This window comes from Phacochoerus africanus, chromosome 16 (assembly GCF_016906955.1).
Source record: "Phacochoerus africanus isolate WHEZ1 chromosome 16, ROS_Pafr_v1, whole genome shotgun sequence".
Classification (NCBI taxonomy): Eukaryota; Metazoa; Chordata; class Mammalia; order Artiodactyla; family Suidae; genus Phacochoerus; species Phacochoerus africanus.
The window spans coordinates 24,561,563-24,580,280 of NC_062559.1; the positions used below are offsets into that span (position 1 = coordinate 24,561,563).

An 18,718-nucleotide genomic window follows, 5' to 3' on the forward strand; every position below is an offset into this window, starting at 1 on the left:
TATTTTGGTTTTGAATCTATTTTTGCTTTTTTTTTTTCCTATTTTAGCTCTTCTTTTTCTCAGATCATCTTAATTCTATGAAATGGCTAAAAGAATCTTTGCTAACCCCTTTCTGGGATTCTAAAATAGAACTAAGCTGCTTTCAACCTTAAATGAATCTCTCCCTTCTAAAATATGACTTTAATTTCCAAAGAACAAATTGCATCTTCATGTTAGTTTCTTCGATCATTGAAATAGCCTCTGCTTTTACTGTACATACATCACAATGTTATAACTGCTATGATAGGACATCATGGTTATTTAGTTTTGTTATACTTTGCTTGGCTTTTTTTTTTAAAGCTTTCAGCTTTTTAAAATTTTTTATTACAGTTGATTAACAATGTTCTGTCAATTTTTGCTGTATAGCGAAACGACCCTGTTATACATTTATATACTTTGTTTTTCTCATATTTTTCATCACAAATGATTGGATATAGTTCCCTGTGCTATACAGCAGGACCTCATTGATTATCCATTCCAAATACAATAGTTTTGCACCTACTAACGCCCAAATCCCTCCCCCTCGGCAACCACAGATATGTTCTCCATGTCCATAAATTTGTTTCTGTTCTGTAGATAGGTTAATTTGTACCGTATTTTAGATTCCAGGAGTATCTGTTGTGCCTCACTGGGTTAAGAACCCAACTATCCATGAGGATGAGGTTTCAATCCCTGGCCTTGCCCCGTGGGTTAAGGATTTGGTGTTGCCATGAGCTGTGGCATAGGTGACAGATGCGTTTTGGATCCCATGTTGCTATGGCTGTGGTGTACGCCTCTCCAATTTGACCCTTGGCTTGGGAACTTCCATATGACACAGGTACAGCCCAAAAAAGAAAAACCAACAAACATATTGTATATTCTACCTTTAAGTGATATAATATGGTATTTGTCTTTCTCTTTATGACTTCACTTAGTATGAGAATCTCTAGTTCCATCCATGGTGCTGCAAATGGCATTATTCTGTTCTTTTTTTATGGCTGAGTAGTATTTCGTTGTGTATGTGTACCACATCCCCTTAATCCATTCATCCGTTGATAGACATTTAGGTTGTTTCCATGTCTTGGCAATTGTAAATAATGTTGCAAAGAATGTAGGGATGTATGTATCTTTTTCAGTGAAAATGTTGTCTAGACATATGCCCAGGAGTGGGATTGCTGGGTCATATTTCTGTACTTAGTTTTCTGAGGAACCTCCATACTATTTTCCATAGTGGTTATACCAGTTTACATTCCCACCAACAGTGTAGGAGGGTTCCCTTTTCTCCACACCCTCTCCAGCATATGTTACTTGTAGACTTGTTAATGATAGCCATTCTGACTGGTGTGAGGTGGTACCTCATTGTAGTTTAGATTTTCATTTCCCTAAGTGATGTTGAGCATTTTTTTCACGTGCCTGTTGGCCATCTGGATGTCTTCTTTGGGGAATTGTCTATTTAGGTCTCTAGCCATTTTTCAATTGGATTTTTTTGTTGTTGTTGAGTTGTGTGAGTTGTTTATATATTTTGGAGATTAAGCTCTTATCAGTTGCATTGTTTGCAACTATTTTCTTCCATTCCATATGTTGTCTTTTTTTTTATGGTTTCCTTTGCTGTACAAAAGCTTATAAGTTTGATTAGGTCCTATTGGTTCATTTTTGTTTTTTATTTCTATTGACTTGGGAGACTGACCTAAGAAAACGTTTGTATGGTTGATGTCAGAGTATGTTTTGCCTATTTTCTTTTCTAGGAGTTCTATGTGTCTTGCCTTATGTTTAAGTCTTAAGCCATTTTGAGTTTATTTTTGTACATGGTCTGAGGCTGTGTTCTAGTTTCATTGATTTACATGCAGCTGTCCCATTTTCCTAGCACCACTTGTTGAGACTTTTTCACATTTTATATTCTTGCCTCCTTTGTCAAAGATCAATTGGCCATGTTTGGGTTTATTTCTGGGTTCTCTATTCTGTTCCATTGGTCCGTATGTGTTTGGGGGTTTTTTTTTTGTTTTTTTACCAGTACCACACTGTCTTGATTACTGTAGAACTGTAACATTGTCCGAAGTCTGGGAGAGCTGTTCCTCCTGATCTTCCCCCCCCCCCCTTAGGATTGCTTTGGCAATTCTGGGTCTTTCATGGTTCCATATAACTTTTTTTTTTATTGTTCTAGTTCTGTGAAAAATGTCATGGGTAATTTGATAGGGATTGCAAAAAATCTGTAGATTGCTTTGAGTAGTATGACCATTTTAACCATATTATTCCAATCTAGGAGCACAGAATATATTTCTTTGAATCCTCTTTAATTTCCTCAATTAACTTTTCATAGTTCTCAGCATATAATTCTTTCACCTCCTCGGTCAGGTTTGTTCCTAGGTATTTAATTTTGGGGGGTGTGATTTTAAAAGGTATTTTATTTTTATATTCCTTTTCTAATATTTCATTGGTAGTATATAGAAATGCAGCTGATTACTGATGTTAGTCTTGTATCCTGCTACTTTGCTGAATTTGTTGATCAGTTCCAATAGTTTCCGTGTGGAGTCCTTAGGGTTTTCTGTATATAGTATCATGTTATCTACGGAGCATGACAGTTTTACCACTTCTCTTCCAATTTGGATACCTTTTATTTCTTTTGTTTGATTTCTGTGGCTAGGACTTCCAATACTGTGTTGAATAAAAGTAGTGAGAGTGGGCATGCTTGTCTTGTTCTAGATTTTAGTGGGAAGGCTTTCAGCTTTTCTCCATTGAATATTATGTTGGCTGTGGGTTTGTCATAAATGGCTTTTATTATGCTAAGGTATGTTCCCTCTATACCCACTTTGTTAAAAGTTTTTTTCGTGAATGGATGTTGTATTTTGCCAAATGCTTTTTCTTCATCTATTGAGATGATCATGTGGCTTTTGACTTTCCTTTTGATAATGTGGTGTATGATGTTTGTTGATTTGCATATGTTGAACCATCCTTGTGAACTTGGATTGAATCCCACTTGGTTGTGGTGTATTATCTTTTTTATTGTTGTTAGATTCCATTGGCTAAAATTTTGTTGAGAATTTTTGCGCCTATGGTCATTGAAGTTATTGGCCCATAATATTCTTTTTTTGGAGTATCTTTGGTTTTGGTATTAGGGTGATGGTGGCTTCATAGAATGTTTTGGGGATTATTACGAGCATAAGTTCTTCTCTGTGTATTTAGTAGAATTCACCTGTGAAGCCATTTGGTCCTGAACTTTTGTTTTGGGGGAGTGTTTTTTATTAAATATTCAATTTCATTTCTAGCAATGGGTCTGTTTAAATGATCTATTTCTTCTTGTTTAGTCTTGTCAGGCTGTGTGTCTCTAGAAAGTTGCCCATTCTAGATTGTCAAATGTGTTGGCATATAATTGTTCATAGTATTCTCCTATGGTTTTTTGTATTTTTGCAGTATTCATTGAGATATTTCCTTTTTCATGTCTTGTTTTGCTTATTTGGGTTCTCTCTCTGTCGTCGTCTTGGTGAGTCTTGCGAGAGGTTTGTCAACTTTATTTACCCTTTTAAAGAACCAGCTTTTGGTTTTATTTTTTTTTTTCCATTGTTGTTTGAATCTCTATTTTATTGATCTCCTCTCTGATCTTTATGATTTTCTTTTGCTGACTTTAGGTCTTTTTTCTTCTTCTTCTGGTTCTTTTAAGTTGTAGATTAAGTTGTTGTTTCAGCTTTCTGTAGGTTTATAAAATAAAGTTTAGATGGTGCCATGAAAATGGTAAACTATTTTTTTAAATAATGTAAGAAATTGTTGTTTTTATTTGGCTCGACTTATTTTTAATAGGAATCTTTATTGCATTAAGTCTTTTCTTCCTCCTGTGTCTGTTTTTCTCAGTGGCATTTTCTTCACACTGTGCTGATATCTCATGTCTGATTTCTCAGAATTATGAGTAATATTGATAAGATTTTTTTTAATATCAGATGTGCCAATTAAGTTTGTAAACTAAAATGAGTTGCTCTGTGATAAAGATAAGATGCTATTAATTAAAAGATAAGCCAAGGAATCATGTTATTTTGTTATGATGATTTGAAAAGCCAGATATCGGCTGACTTAACTCCATTCTTAGGAGAGCATATTGGGAAATTAATGGCAAGCACTCCTGTTTTTATGATGCTTATTTTTTCCTTTTGACAGTAACATTACAAAAATCATATACAGTAAGAGAGGAGATAGTTACCTCCACTTTTAAAAATATAAATAAAATATCTAAAGGCTGCAAAAAGAGATGGGGCGAAATCTTCAGCATGCAAAAATAGTTTCTAAGAAACTATCTCTTACATACATAAACCCTTAGCAGTTTCCCCCAAACATCCATAAAAATGGTGCTACAATTTGGATTTGAATTAAGAAAATAGGTTTCAATAGCTACATCTTTAAAGCTTTATCTTAACCTAAATTCTTCTTGCACACTCTGTTTTTTACTCTAATGTGCTAATTTTTGGAACAGCTGAATAATTATTACAAGCTGCAAAACTTATTATTTTCCTTCTTGACTGTGCCATCTGTCAGAAACAAAAGGAAAGATAAAAAAACCTTACTGAGCCAGAGACGATTCTCTATTGCTTATCATGCCTTCTAAAGAGACACATCTCTTCCGAGAGAAAAAAAAAATAATAATGCTGCATTTTAAAAAGAATCTTTGTTACTTCATTGCAGATGGGGAACCCAAGGAGATTTTACCACTACCCATCCACGGCCTGTGGTCAAAGTTAAGCTCTTCACGGAGAGCACTGGAGTCCTGGCCCTTGAAGATAAAGAGTTAGGACGGGTGAGTTATGGTCAACCCCATGTGTGCAAAGCTGCACAATTTTAACTTCTCTTGACTGAGAGTTAAGATGGACCAGCGTGTAATGTGTGAACCTTCTCTTCATAAATTAATAGTTTATTTGAAATTCCCCATGAGCCCAGCTTACAGCTCTCATTTACTAAATGAAGGTGTCGTAACATAACGTGGTAGAAAGTATTGCCGTAGGCCTTGGGTGTATAAAAGGAACACATAAGATGTTCCTGTCAAACATTTTCTCCACCAGCCACTGTGTGAGTGGTTCAGGTCACCTTGTCTTTCAGTGAAAGATTACCCTCATTTAAACATTCCTGTCCATAGATGAAAAACATCATATTTAGGAGTTCCTGTTGTGGTTCAGCGGCAGCAAACCTGACTAGTATCCATGAGGTCACAAGTTCGATCCCTGACCTCACTCAGTGGGTTAAGGATCTGGCATTGCTATGAGCCGTGGCTTAGATCACAGATGCAGCTTGGATCTGGCATTGCTGTAGCTGTGGCATAGGCCAGGCACTACAGGTCAGAATGGACCCCTAGCCTGGGAGCTTTCATACGCTGCAGGTGTAGCCCTAAAAAGACAAAGAATTTAAAAAAATAAAAGCATCCTCTTCATATATGAAACCATCTCCTCTTCACATTCATTATGATTAGACTAATTACAGAATATCTTTTACATATATTTTTGTTGTACCTCTCTCATTTTCCCTGTGAGAAGGTTTTCCTCACACATTTTAACAATGAATTTTTTTTCTGTAGTCACTTCCTCATACCTATAATATATTTATCCTATAATTCCAGTACTCTGATCTGTACTTGGCTTCTTCTGACAGTAAAAGAATCAACATTAGGGTGGCTTTGTGCCCTTAACACCTCTCTGTGTGAAAGATTACCTGAAGTCTTGTTTACGAAGTAGATGTGTTCCAATGAGTAGGCTGTAAAGTTATCTTCTGTAGCGTGGCTCTGTTTTACCCAGACCTGAACACGGCATGCACAGATATTTTCCAGAGAATAAAGCCTTCAGAAATCTTGACAATTTCTAGTGATGGTGGACAGCTTGTGTGATGCTAGAGGTTGAAGGACACTGGGATTAGTGTGTGTATTCGATTTTTCCCCCTGAAAGTAGGATTTCTTTTCATTTCAAATATTCCTCTTCATGTCTCTTACACCTCTGAAGTTTTTTCTTTTCCTTTATTTTATTTATTTTTTGATTTTCAGGGCGGCAGTTGCAACATGTGGAAGTTCCCAGGGTAGGGGTCTAATCAGAGCTACAGCTCTCAGTCTACACCACAGCCAGGTCCAAACCACAGCTGTGACCTACACCACAGCTCACAGCAATGCCAGATCCTTAACCCACTGGCAAGGCCAGGGGTCAAACCTGCATCCTCGCGGATAATAGTCAGTTTTGTTCCTGCTGAGCCACAGTGGGGACTCATGAAGTTATTTCATTTCAAACGATTTTGTGAGTCTGCTGTCATATTCCAGATTTCCTCTTCTGTTTCCCTGTTATATATATTTCTTACTACCCAAGAGAGCTAAGCCATAATTTTTATTCATTCATATGCTCATATTTATGCATTTATTCATTTAACAAAAGTGTTCAGGTGGCATAATCTAACAGGATAACCCTAGAAACTACATATGGTTTGATGGATTTGTGAGTCAGTTTTTTCACTTAAGTGATCATTGCTTTCATTTTACTTTATTTCCTTACTATAGCTATTTTTTCACTGTGTAATAGCCATTTTAAGTCTAATGCTGTAATCTAATTTGATATATTTTCAGTTAATTTTTCAGCTGGCCACATATATATAGTATATATATGCATTTATATATTCAGTCTTTATTTGTGTGCATGAGTGGTATATTTTCCAGTCACTTGTATATATGAGAAATGCCTCGTGCTCGCTTGTTCCTGATACATAAGACAGTTTTTTGGGGGTTTTTTTGTTTTCTTTTTTTTAACCTCCGTTAGAGTTTTTTTTTTTTTTTTGTCTCTTTTGTCTTTTTTGTTGTTGTTGTTGTTGCTATTTATTGGGCCGCTCCCGCGGCATATGGAGGTTCCCAGGCTAGGGGTTGAATCGGAGCTGTAGCCACCAGCCTACGCCAGAGCCACAGCAATGCGGGATCCGAGCCGCGTCTGCAACCTACACCACAGCTCACAGCAACGCCGGATCGTTAACCCACTGAGCAAGGGCGGGGACCGAACCCACAACCTCATGGTTCTTAGTCGGATTCGTTAACCACTGCGCCACGACGGGAACTCCCGTTAGAGTTTCTTAACCTCAGCACAATTGATATTGTGAACAGGATAATTCTTAGTTGTTAGGAGCACTACAGTGCCTGCCCCCTTTATAATGGTGGCATTATTTTGTTCTTTTTTATGGCTGAGTAGCATTCCATTGTGTATATACACAACATCTTTCTAATCCAATCGTCTGTCGATGGACATTTGGGTTGTTTCCATGTCCTGGCTATTGTGAATAGAGCTGCAATGAACATGCAGGTGCATGTGTCTTTTTTTAAGGAAAGTTTTGTCCGGATATATGCCCAAGAGTGGGATTGCTGCGTCATATGGAAGTTCTATGTATAGTTTCCTAATATATTTCCATACTGTTCTTCATAGTGCTTGTACCAACTTACATTCCCACCAACAACGCAGGAGGGTTCCTTTTTCTCCATACCCCCCATCACTTGTTATTTGTGGACTTATTAATGATGGCCAATCTGACTGGTATGAGGTGGTACATGATGACATTTCTTATAAGTTTAATTGTGTAGAATATTTCTCTTTCTGGGAGTTCCCGTTATGGCACAGTGGAAAGAATCCGACCAGGAACTGTTAGGTTGCAGGTTCAATCCCTGGCCTCAATGCAGTGGGTTAAGGATCCTGCATAGCTGTGAGCTGTGGTGTAGGTCACAGACATGGCTTGGGTCCTGCATGGCTGTAGCTTTGGCCTAGGCTGGCAGCTGTAGCTCCGATTTGAACCCTGGCCTAGGAACCTCCATGTGCTGTGAATATGGCCTTAAAAAAAAAAAAAAAAAAAAAGGTTTTTCTTTCTGGATTTGTCTTAACTACCTTCTTAACTACTTTTTCATGATTGGATTTAGGTGAACACTTTGTGTAAGAACCCCACGGTAGGTGATGTTTTGTGATTCCCTTTGCATCATATCAGGAGTCATACAGGAGCAGATTTTCTTGATAATGGTGATATTAAGTTTGAGCCCATCAGTCTTTGTTTTTTGGTGCTTGAGGTGTTAATCAACTCAGCTCGTTCTCTCCTTGTCCCAGGCCTATAATCAGCACTGGGTCTTTTTAGTGATAATGGAATTTAGAGACCAACATTCTATGTATCATCACTTCTGGTTAAGGGATATATATATATTTTTTTAATCATGAGTTTATAGGTTCCCTGCAGCATCCATGTATATACTTATTTTCTGTCTTATAATACATATAAAATGGTTCCAGAAATACTATACCAGTGTCACAACCAACAACACACTTACAAAGTAATAGTATTTCTTTGCAGTTCTTTTGGTCCTTAGAATATATTCTAGTCACAGTGTGTGTCTGATTATTTCATTTAAAAATAAACCCAGTGGACTAGAAGATGAAACTTCTTTATATTCCAAATGGTAAATATTACTGCAAATATTTCAGGTTCAGTCATTATGAAGATGTCCTTCAGCAGATCTATCAGGTAATAGTTGTTACGCAAGCAACTCACTAAAGGGTTTATTAGATCCATTTTGCCATATAAAGTAGGCTTAACTCCACTGACCTTGTATTGAATGTGATCTGGAGGCATTTACTCTCTGGTTTTCTGACCCCTTGTCTGTAAATTGAGCTAGGTGAAATAAATCTCTGTTGTCATTTCTAGTTCTTTCTCTATGGCTATATTGGTTTACTGGTTGCTGTTACTGCTTACTATTTAAATATTCCATTTAATGTTCTTTGAAGGTGATAGTAACAGGCCATGTTTAAAGAGTGAGAATCAAGGTGAAGACCACTTTGTTAGCAGTTGCAGGAGTCAGAATTTGAACTTGAGCTTTCTGACCTAAAACGATCTTTAAATACTACGTTTGATAGAATGAGGAAATGTGACTGTTTTACAAATCATGGTGTTGGTGTGAACCAGTTTAGTTTCATGAGTTAAAGCAGGAACTGAATATTATTCAAGCTGAAGCCATTTCATGCCTAGTCATTTTATATCATTTTATACAGTGATTTGAATCTTATTATGGTACTCTCCGGCCGCTTTTATTATTTTCATTTGTGATGGTGCATCTCTACTCTGTATTCACCTAAGAACTGCTTGGGGGAGTGTTTTAAAAGACTCAGGTTCTGGGCTCACGCTTTTGGGTGGTTTAAGGTGAGCCCAGGAAGGAGCATTTTAAGCATTTCACAGATGTCCTAATGTGCATCAAGAGTTGAGAATCACTGGCTTAAAAATAGTATCACTGACACTAATATACAGCTAGGATTGAGAACTCATAAGGATAGGAAAGAAAAACCTATTATAGCACATAGTTTTTGAAACGATAGCTCAAATTTAAATAGGCATTGGGCAGTTGAAGATTATGATCTTTGACAGATGCTTGGCGTGCAGATTGTGTTTGTAGATGGCAGATGCAAATACCTATTTATGGAAACAGAGATGGCATATGGAGATTTTTCATCTGAATTAGTGGCCAGCCCTCCACCAGGTGCTAAAGGAATACCTGGAGGCAGAACAGGGAGTTTTTCTCATTATGTGTATGTACCAGCAGGTAAATAGTGGACCAGTTAAGTACCCCAAAATATATAGTTCATCATAATCAAGCAATTGTCCTGAAAAATTTAAAAACAAGGCTTACGTAATACAGCCATATAAAGATCTAAGGAGTGATCCCACGAGGCATCTATCTGTGGGCAATGCAGTTTCCATGGAGTCTTTCAGAATGAATTGTTGTACCCCTGGGTACTATGTAACTTGTCGAATGGTATTCTTGAGTCCAAAATAGTTTTGAAGTCTCTTACCAAATTTTTAGTTTCAGAAGTGTTACTATAAAGATATTCTTTCTGACAGTTGCTAGAAAAAGAACCTATTGTCTGTTCATACACCTTGAGTTCATGGCTCTTGTACCACATCGTCGGCATACACAGGAGACGGCTAGTTCTTCTACCTCCCTTAGGATGGAGAAGCATGTATGTCAGAAGATCTGTTTTCCTTTCTGGAGCAGTGGACCTAGAACATCATCTCTTTTTCCTCGTTGTTTAAATAATAATTTGATATCTGCACTGCTATTCAACATGTCTTAATTTGTAGAAATGTGTTCAACATCTGTCTTCTTGGGAGATAAATAGTATCTTAGGAACTCTTAATTCACTGATTTTCTCTCTCTCTCTTTTTTTTTTTGGCCTCTTGTTTTTCTGGAGTATATCCTTTTTAGGTTTTCTCATTTATATAGTTCCGTTTAAGTTCCTCATTTATGTTAAAATGTTTAGGAGCTAACCTTATGTTAGCCAAATTCAGGATATGGAATGGTATATCCCATATATATTCCTCACTTATGTTAACCTGTTTATTTCTCATTTATATTAAAATGTTTAGGCTTTAACATTATTTTAGACAAATTCAGGCTATTTAATGGTATCTCTCATATATATAACTGATCATTAACCGGTAGAGTTTAAAACATGTCTCTAATTGCTTGTTTTAAAGACAGTCATCGTAAAACTTATTTCAACTTACAAGGTAATAGGGCAGGAATAGGCAGATGCCTTATTGAATAATTAACAATCCTAATTTTTCACAAATAATTATACAATTAAATTCATAAAAATCACTTTGTCTTCCCTTCACTCAGACAAAATTTATAGCTGAGAATCACTTTCCAGCATTATATAAATTTGATTCATCTACATATGAATCAAAAAAGCACTAGAGAAGCTGCTAGTGAAATCATAATCATAGGCATTTTTCTTCAATTTGAAAGCAGATTTAATATCCAATTTTATTGAAATAGCCAGCCCTAGATGACTGCTATTTTAGCCTGCAAATTAATACCACTTGCTGCAAAATGGAATGGGAATTCATTTGCATTTCATATATGTCTAATTCAACTCACTTTGCAGAGTAAACTTTTATTATCTTTGTAGTTCTAACGAGTGGTGTTCTTTTTCTGAAACTAAAATCCCAGAAAAGCTCTCCTTCCTCTTTTAATCCCTTCACATAGCCATTTGTCACAAGACTTTGTTGTCATATCTCAGAAGCCACACCAGTGACAAGAAGCAGGACCACAAACAGGTGAAGGGCCAGAGATCATTCATATTATGATGTGAAGTCTTTCTAAATATTTTTTTCTAGCAGCAGTTATCTGTGTCTGGGTCATTAATCACGTGCCGGGGAGGGTCGGAGGAGACCACTTGGCATCCTGAGTGCATCAGTGGTTCCTCAGTGGGTCTACCTCGGATCTCCTCGCAGGAGTTGGCTGGCATCCTCACTGTAGAGGCAGAGGAGAGCGTTTCCTGACATTCTCATCACTAAAAGAGCAAGTTATAAATAGGCGTCCTCCATGGTGGGTCCATGTGGGTGATTGTAGTAGCAGAAGTTGACATTTCAGTTTCCTCAGGAAAATAGAGGCCTGCCGTGGTCCCAGAGAGAATAAGTGTGCAACATTTACACTGTACAAATTTCTTATTTCTATTGTTATTTCATTATGGTTTTAATTTGTATTTCTATAACATCTAATACTAATCATGTTGAACATTCTTTGCGTGCTTACTTGCCATTTGTACACCTTCTTTGATGAAGAATATGTTCAGGTATGCAGCAGATATACCCAATTTTTAGTTGTGTTGCTTGTTTTCTTCTTAAGTTTGGAAAACCGCGTATTATTTACATGTCTTTTATCAGATTTATGATTTGTAAATATTTTTCTCCCAGAATTTGGCTTGTCTCTTTTCATTCTCTTAGAAGTATTTCAGAAAGCAGAAGGTTTTAATTTTGATGAAATCCAATTATTTTGTTTTTCTGGCTTGGGCTTTTGGTGCCATATTTAAGAAATCTTTACCTGGAGTTCCCATTGTGGCTCAGCAGAACCCAGCTAGCATCCATGAGGACACAGGTTCCATTCCTGGCCTCCTCAATGGGTTAAGGATCTGGCATTGCAGTGAGCTGCAGTATAGGTTGCAGATGCAGCTCAGATCTGGCATTGCTGTGGCTGTGGTGCAGGCTGGCAGCTGCAGCAGTACAGCCCTAAAAAAAATAAAAAAGAAATCTTTGCCTGATCTAAGGTCAGAATTCTCTAATACTTCCCTTCTAGTAATTTTACAGTTTTAGATTTAGGTCTTTGATCCCTTTTTAGATAATTTTTATATCTAGAACTTCATATAAATCAAATTTCATGGAGTTCCCTGGTGGCTTGGCAGTTAAGGAACTTGCATTGTTGCTGCTGTGGTGCAAGTTCAGTCCCTGGCCCAGGAATTTCCACATGCTGCAGACATGGCCAAAAAATGTTAACGTTTTTGTGTATGAATATTGAGTTGTTCTAGTACCATTTATTGAAAAGACTTTCTTCATTTAATTTCCTAGCACCTGTGTTGAAATTAGTCCACATGTTTGTTGGTCTACTTCTGGACTCTATTCTGTTCCATTCATCTGTTTTCCTATCTTTTTCCTTTTTTTTTTTTTTTTTTTTTTGCTTTTTAAGGCCACACCTGCAGCATATGGAAGTTCCCAGGCTAAGGGTCAAATCAGAGCTGTAGCCACCAGCCTACACCACAGCCACAGCAATCCCATATCTGAGCCATGTCTGCAACCTACACCACAGCTCATGGCAAAACCAGATCCTTAACCCATTGAGCAAGTCCAGGGATTGAACCCACATCCTCGTGAATAGTAGTTGGATTCGTTTCTGCTGCACCACAATGGGAACTCCCTGTTTTCCTATCTTGATGTGCATGGCACACTGCTGTAATGATTTGGCCTTTTCATAAGTAGTGATGGTTCTCTAACTCTGTTTTGTTATTTTCTCTCCTCAATATTCCATTGTTTTGGCTATTCTAGGTCCTTTGATATGCCTTGTGAATTTTAAAATCATTTAGTGGATTTCTACCAAAAAAAAATCCATTGTGATTTTGATTGTGATTGCATTGAATCTGTAGATCACTTAGGGAATTGATCAACAGTGTTGAGTCTTCTGACCCATGAGCACAGTATATCCCTCTATTTAAGTCTTATTTCATTCCTCATAACAGTATCTTAATAGTTTTCAATGTACAGGTCTTGCATTTCTTTTGTCCCATCTATCACTGAGTATTTCATATTTTTGTTGCTATTTTAAATGGCATCATTTTAATTTTTTAATTTAGATATTGTTGGTACATTGAAATGTAATTGACTTTTCTTTATTCCTTTTACATCCTATAACCTTGCTAAACTCACTAGTTCTAGTTTTGTCTTGGTGGTCTATAGAAAAACAATATTGTTGTCTACAAATATAGTTTTAGTTCTTTCCAATCTAGGTGCTTAAATTTTTAATTTTGGTTGTCTTATTATTCTTCCTAGAACCTCTAAAACAGTGTTGAATGGAAGTCGTGAAAATGGACACATCCTAGTCTTTATCTTAGGGAAAAGCATTCAGTCTTTCAACATTAATTATAACATTAATTGTAGGGTTTTTGTAGATCTCCTTCTTCAGGTCGATGAAGTTCCTTCTGCTATTTTTTTTTTTTTTTTTTTTTTAGGGCCGCACCTGCAGCTTATGGAAGTTCCCAGGCCAAGGGTAGAACTGGAGCTGCAGCTGCTGGAGCATACCACAGCCAGAGTAATGCCAGATCTGAGCCATGTCTGCATCCTACGCTGCAGCTCATGGCAACACCAGATCCTTAACCCACTGAACAAGGCCAGGGATCAACCCACATCCGCATGGATGCTAGTTGAAGTCATTACTGCTAAGCCAAAACAGTACCTCTCCTTTTGCTAAATTTTTGTGTAATATATTTGGCTTGAATATTTATTATTTCTTCTATTAGTTTAAGTTTAATTCACTATGCTTTTTTCGATTTTCACCACCCCCTGGCGTATGAAATTTGTGGGCCAAGGATCAGATCTAAGCCTCACTTGCAACCTACACCACAGCTGTAGCAACCCCAGATCTTTTAACCCATTGTGCCCAGCCTGGGCCAGTGTTCGTCCTAGCACTCCAGAGACACTGCTGATCCCATTGTGCCACAGCAGGAACTCCATGATACTTTTCTTATTAAACTGAAGCCATTAATTTGAGAAAAATCAGTTTTTTCTAATGTAGACATTTAGTGCTATAAGTGCTCACTCCCTAAAATTGCTTTAGTGGCATCCCAAATTTTTATGTTTTTCTCATTTTCATCATGTTTAAAGTACTCTCTAAGTTTTATTTTGATTTCTTTGACCCATGGGTTATTAAAATTGTGTTGTTTCCACATATGCAAGAGTTTTTCTTAGCTCGCTCTCTTATAGATTTCTAATTGAAGTCTGTTTTGCTTAAAGATATATTTTATGGCTTGTTCCTTTTTAAATTTATTGAGGCTTAGTTTGTAGCCCATAATATGGTCCATCTAGTGCGTGTTCCACATTCACAGTAGAAAAGACTGCAAATTCTTCTGTTCAGTAGTTTTATAAATGTCAAATCACAAGTTCTTGTTCAGATTTATATATCCTTATTTTGTACCTTTTTAAAGATCAATTTTTGAGAGTTTGATATCTGATTATAATTTCAATTTTTTTCTATCATTTTTTGCTTGTATTTTGAAGATATATTAGGTGCATAAGTATTTAAGATTGCTATTCTCTCTTCATTAATTGACCACTTTGTCACCATGAAATGATTTCCTTGTCCCTGTTAATATACTTCGATTTAATATCCTGGAGTTCCTGTTGTGGTTCAGCAGTAACAAACCTATTATCCATGAGGATGTGGGTTCAATCCCTGGCCTTGCTTAGTGGGTTAAGGATCTGGCATTGCTGTGAGCTGTGGTGTAGGTCTCAGACACAGCTCGGATCCTTCTTGGCTGTGGTGTAGGCCAGCAGCTACAGTTCCAATTCAACCCCTAGCTAGGGAACTTTCATATGCCATGGGTGAAGCCCCCAAAAAATAAATAAATAAATAAATGGGAAAAAAAAGTAAACTAAAGTAAAATAAAGTCTTTTTCTTAGCTAACCCAGCTTTCTTTTAACTAGTGTTGGTGTATTATATCTTTTTACACCCTTTAATCTATTTGTGTCTTTACATTTAAAATATGTTGATTGAAGCAACATATGGCTTGGGTCTTTATTTTTTATTCAATCTAATAGTCTCTGCCTTTCAATCAGTATTTAAACTATATTTTAATATTAAGATTAAGTTGATTATTTAGCTGTTTTTTTCCCTTATATATTCTTTTTTTTTTTTTTTGTCTTTTTGCTATTTATTTGGGCCACTCCCACGGCATATGGAGGTTCCCAGGTTAGGGGTCTAATCAGAGCTGTAGCCACCGGCCTACGCCAGAGCCACAGCCACGCGGGATCCGAGCCGCGTCTGCAGCCTACACCACAGCTCACGGCAACGCCAGATCGTTAACCCACTGAGCAAGGGCAGGGACCGAACCCACAACCTCATGGTTCCTAGTCGGATTCGTTAACCACTGCACCACGACGGGAACTCCCCTTATATATTCTTTATTTCCTTTTTTTCCTTTTTTCTTCTTCTTAAGACTAAATGAAATTTTTATGGTTCTGTTTTTCCATCTTTGTTGGCTTGTTATTGATAACGGTTATTTTAAGTGTTATTTTAACTCATCACAGTAATAATACACTTCATGGTGTAGTTTATGAGCCCTACAATATTATTATACCTCCATTTGCCCTCAAAGGTAAGGCCTAGGATATATTATTTCAGTAACACCATCTGTCTAACAGTTTGCAACACACAATAATACATCCAACTATTGCTGAAAGGATGAATGAACAAATAAATCTCCTGAGGTTTGATTCTGTTTCATTCCTCCTTTGCAAATTTACAGTATGCAGTAGAATGAGTCACTTTTGTTTGAATGTCTGAGCCCCCTAAACAAGTGGTAAGCTGAAAGAGCAATTACAGGATGATAATATAGTTTGTTAGATCCTATAGTAAGAGTGAGGTTCTAGCATGTCCAGCCCCTCTCTTACTTGTAATACACAGAAGAGGCACGTGGAACATCTTCAAGTCCATTACTAATCTCTTAGTTACTGCATTACGAAGTCCCTGTGCATCTGGGACCTATCCAAAGCCTCTTAATAATACCCACCTTCATTGTCTCTAACACTGATACTGAAAAGCCAAGTTTTATTTGCTGCTAGTATTTATATGTATTGTATGAGTCGAAACTCAAGTCTTTAGGTCAAAGTACCAATATTCAAATCAGTTGGTTGTTGAATATCACAGACCGAAACGCTTGAAGCCTGCCTCCAGAAGATGATGATTCTAGTCTTGGCTCTGCCTCAACGAGGTCATGAACAAGTCGCTTACCCTCTCGCCCTCTGCCTTGACTTTTCTTCCCTACCACCCTTCCATCTTACCGTATTTCTCTGAACTCATTCAGTTCTTTGGAGCACGTGAAAATGTAACACCAGCATTTCTTAACGTTGTACTCCCCTATCTTCCGCTTCCATTATTTAAATGACTTCTGACTGTTCGCATACAGATAGAATGACAAATTCCAAAGGTTTTCATGAATCTTATCATTTTGGCAAATTGTTAGGTTTCAATTATTAGACCTTACTTTAGTTCTTGTTGAATGAAGAATAATAATTCACCTCTCTCTTCAGAATGTTAGTTGGTTTTTAATATATATACCAACATTTATCTGTAAGTTAATCAGTCCCCAAACATTTTGCAATGATTATCGTCAGTTTAATGATGCAGCTGAAGTAATGCAAGTTTAGACTTACTGTATAACTTCCTTTCCATCCCACCATCATATATATGTATGGTTTGACAGAAATAAAATTGCTTAGGTCTACGAATTCCAATATTTAATACTCAAAGTGTAAGAACAGATACATCAGTTATTATATTTGTGAAATAATCAAGAGAATGTCTTGGGGAGGGGATATAAAATTGAAAGTGTCTATTGTTTTGAAATAATTTTCCTTAGGTATTCATTTAACTTCAGTGTCAAGTTATTTACATAACAAAGCAGTGCCTATCTTTTAAGGGTTATGTGAAAACTAATTTAAATTTCACAAAGCACTTTGAGACGCTGAGTTGAAAGGTTCCTTATAAATGCCAGGCATTATTATAACCAGACTAGTAAAAAGAAACACGATAAAGCTACTCATGCAGTGTCCTCTAATAGAAACTGAATTGGTATGGAAATATAAATGTTACTGCTATTCATAATTCATGGCTGAGGGGGAATAGATCAAGAATAATAATGCTTTTCTGCCTATAAAAGTCTTAAAGACACAGATGTAACTGTGATGGAATATATTGCTCTATTCAAGGAGAAGCATGCAGTCGAGACCTTTCAGGCAATAGAAGTGATACAGGTAGATGAATAAGGGCCAAGTACTTTAAATGAGCCATGGAAAATATTGTGAAAAACTTTACATTTTCAAGGTCGGTCTTAGAAGATACAATCCCTGATCATTTGGGTGTGTGGAATTTGAAATTTGTTGGAACTGTATGTGTGATGGTCTTCGTTCTGGTAATCAAAATAATCTGTCTTGTGAATCCTTTTTTTTTAATTTATGATAAGGAAAGTCAAACTTCAAGTTAATTAACAAAAAGTGATAAAACAATGTTTTGAAAAATTTCATAAAAGCAGAATAATTTGGAATGTGAGAAATAATCACACACACAAAAACATCTTGTTTAATCAGAGATGATAATGATAGAAATCTGTATGTAAAAAAAAATCTTCAAATCACAATTAGCAGAAGAAATTTTAAGGTAAGGTTGATATTCTTTTATAATCAAATCTCAGTTTTTAGTATCTATGTGTTTCCTATTTCAACTTTAACAAATTGCCAATGATTTAGTGGCTTGAAACAACACAGATTTATTATCTGACAGTTGAGGTAGCCAGAGGTCCAAAGTGAATCTTGGTGGGCTAAAATTAAAGGAGTGGCAGAGCTGTGTTCCTTTCTAGATGTGAGGGAGAATTCAGATTTTACCTTTTCCGTTTTCTAGAGACTGCCTGTGTTTGGCCCAGGCATGGCCTTCTTCCATTTCCAAAACCATTGATGGCTAGTCAAGTGTTTCTTTCTTACATCGCATGACTTCATCATTCCTGGTCCTTCCTCTTCCACATCTGAGCATCCATGTGTTTGCATTGGCCCACCTGAATCATCTCCCTTTTTTCAAGCCAGCTAATCACTTAACTTAATTCCGCCAGCTACATCAGTTCCCCTTTGTCATGGATGTAACATAGTCACAGGTCTTGTGGATTAGGATTAGCATCTTTGGGAGGTTATGATTCTCCCTCTTGCAGTCCATAAATGGAAAGTTTAGAGACTGGCAAGTACGTCCATGTTCTGGCATTTACTACTGTCATTTTCTCTTATCAGACTTAGGCACTACTTGATTACCACGCCTTTATCTTTTTTCACCTCAATGGAGTATCAATTTTCAGTTTGCATTTTTATTTCTAATTTCTTGAAGCATCCACCCATCTACCCAGTCAACCAAGCAACTGGTCAGCCAACAGACACGTGGTAAGTGTCTAGGATGTGAAACAACATGGATGGACAGCATTATGCTTCATGAAATAAGTCAGAGGAAGACAAATACTGTGTGATATCATTTATATATGGAATCTAAAAAAATAACAGTAAGGGTATATACAAAACAAACTGACTGACAATATAGAAAATGTACTAGTGGTTACCAGAGGGGAGGGGTAGGGACAAAATAGGGGCATTGGAT

General features: G+C 36.8%; 1 protein-coding gene across 4 annotated transcripts in view; it reads left to right on the forward strand.

The window, feature by feature from the left end:
• The window catches only part of CADPS2 (calcium dependent secretion activator 2), a 492,759-nt gene that overhangs the window by 239,926 nt on the left and 234,115 nt on the right, over nt 1-18,718 (forward strand). For all 4 annotated transcript variants that reach the window (XM_047763023.1, XM_047763025.1, XM_047763026.1 and 1 more), the window contains exon 7: nt 4,684-4,795. In XM_047763023.1, coding sequence (XP_047618979.1) covers nt 4,684-4,795 — 112 coding nt within the window. The remainder of the gene's footprint in view (nt 1-4,683; nt 4,796-18,718) is intronic.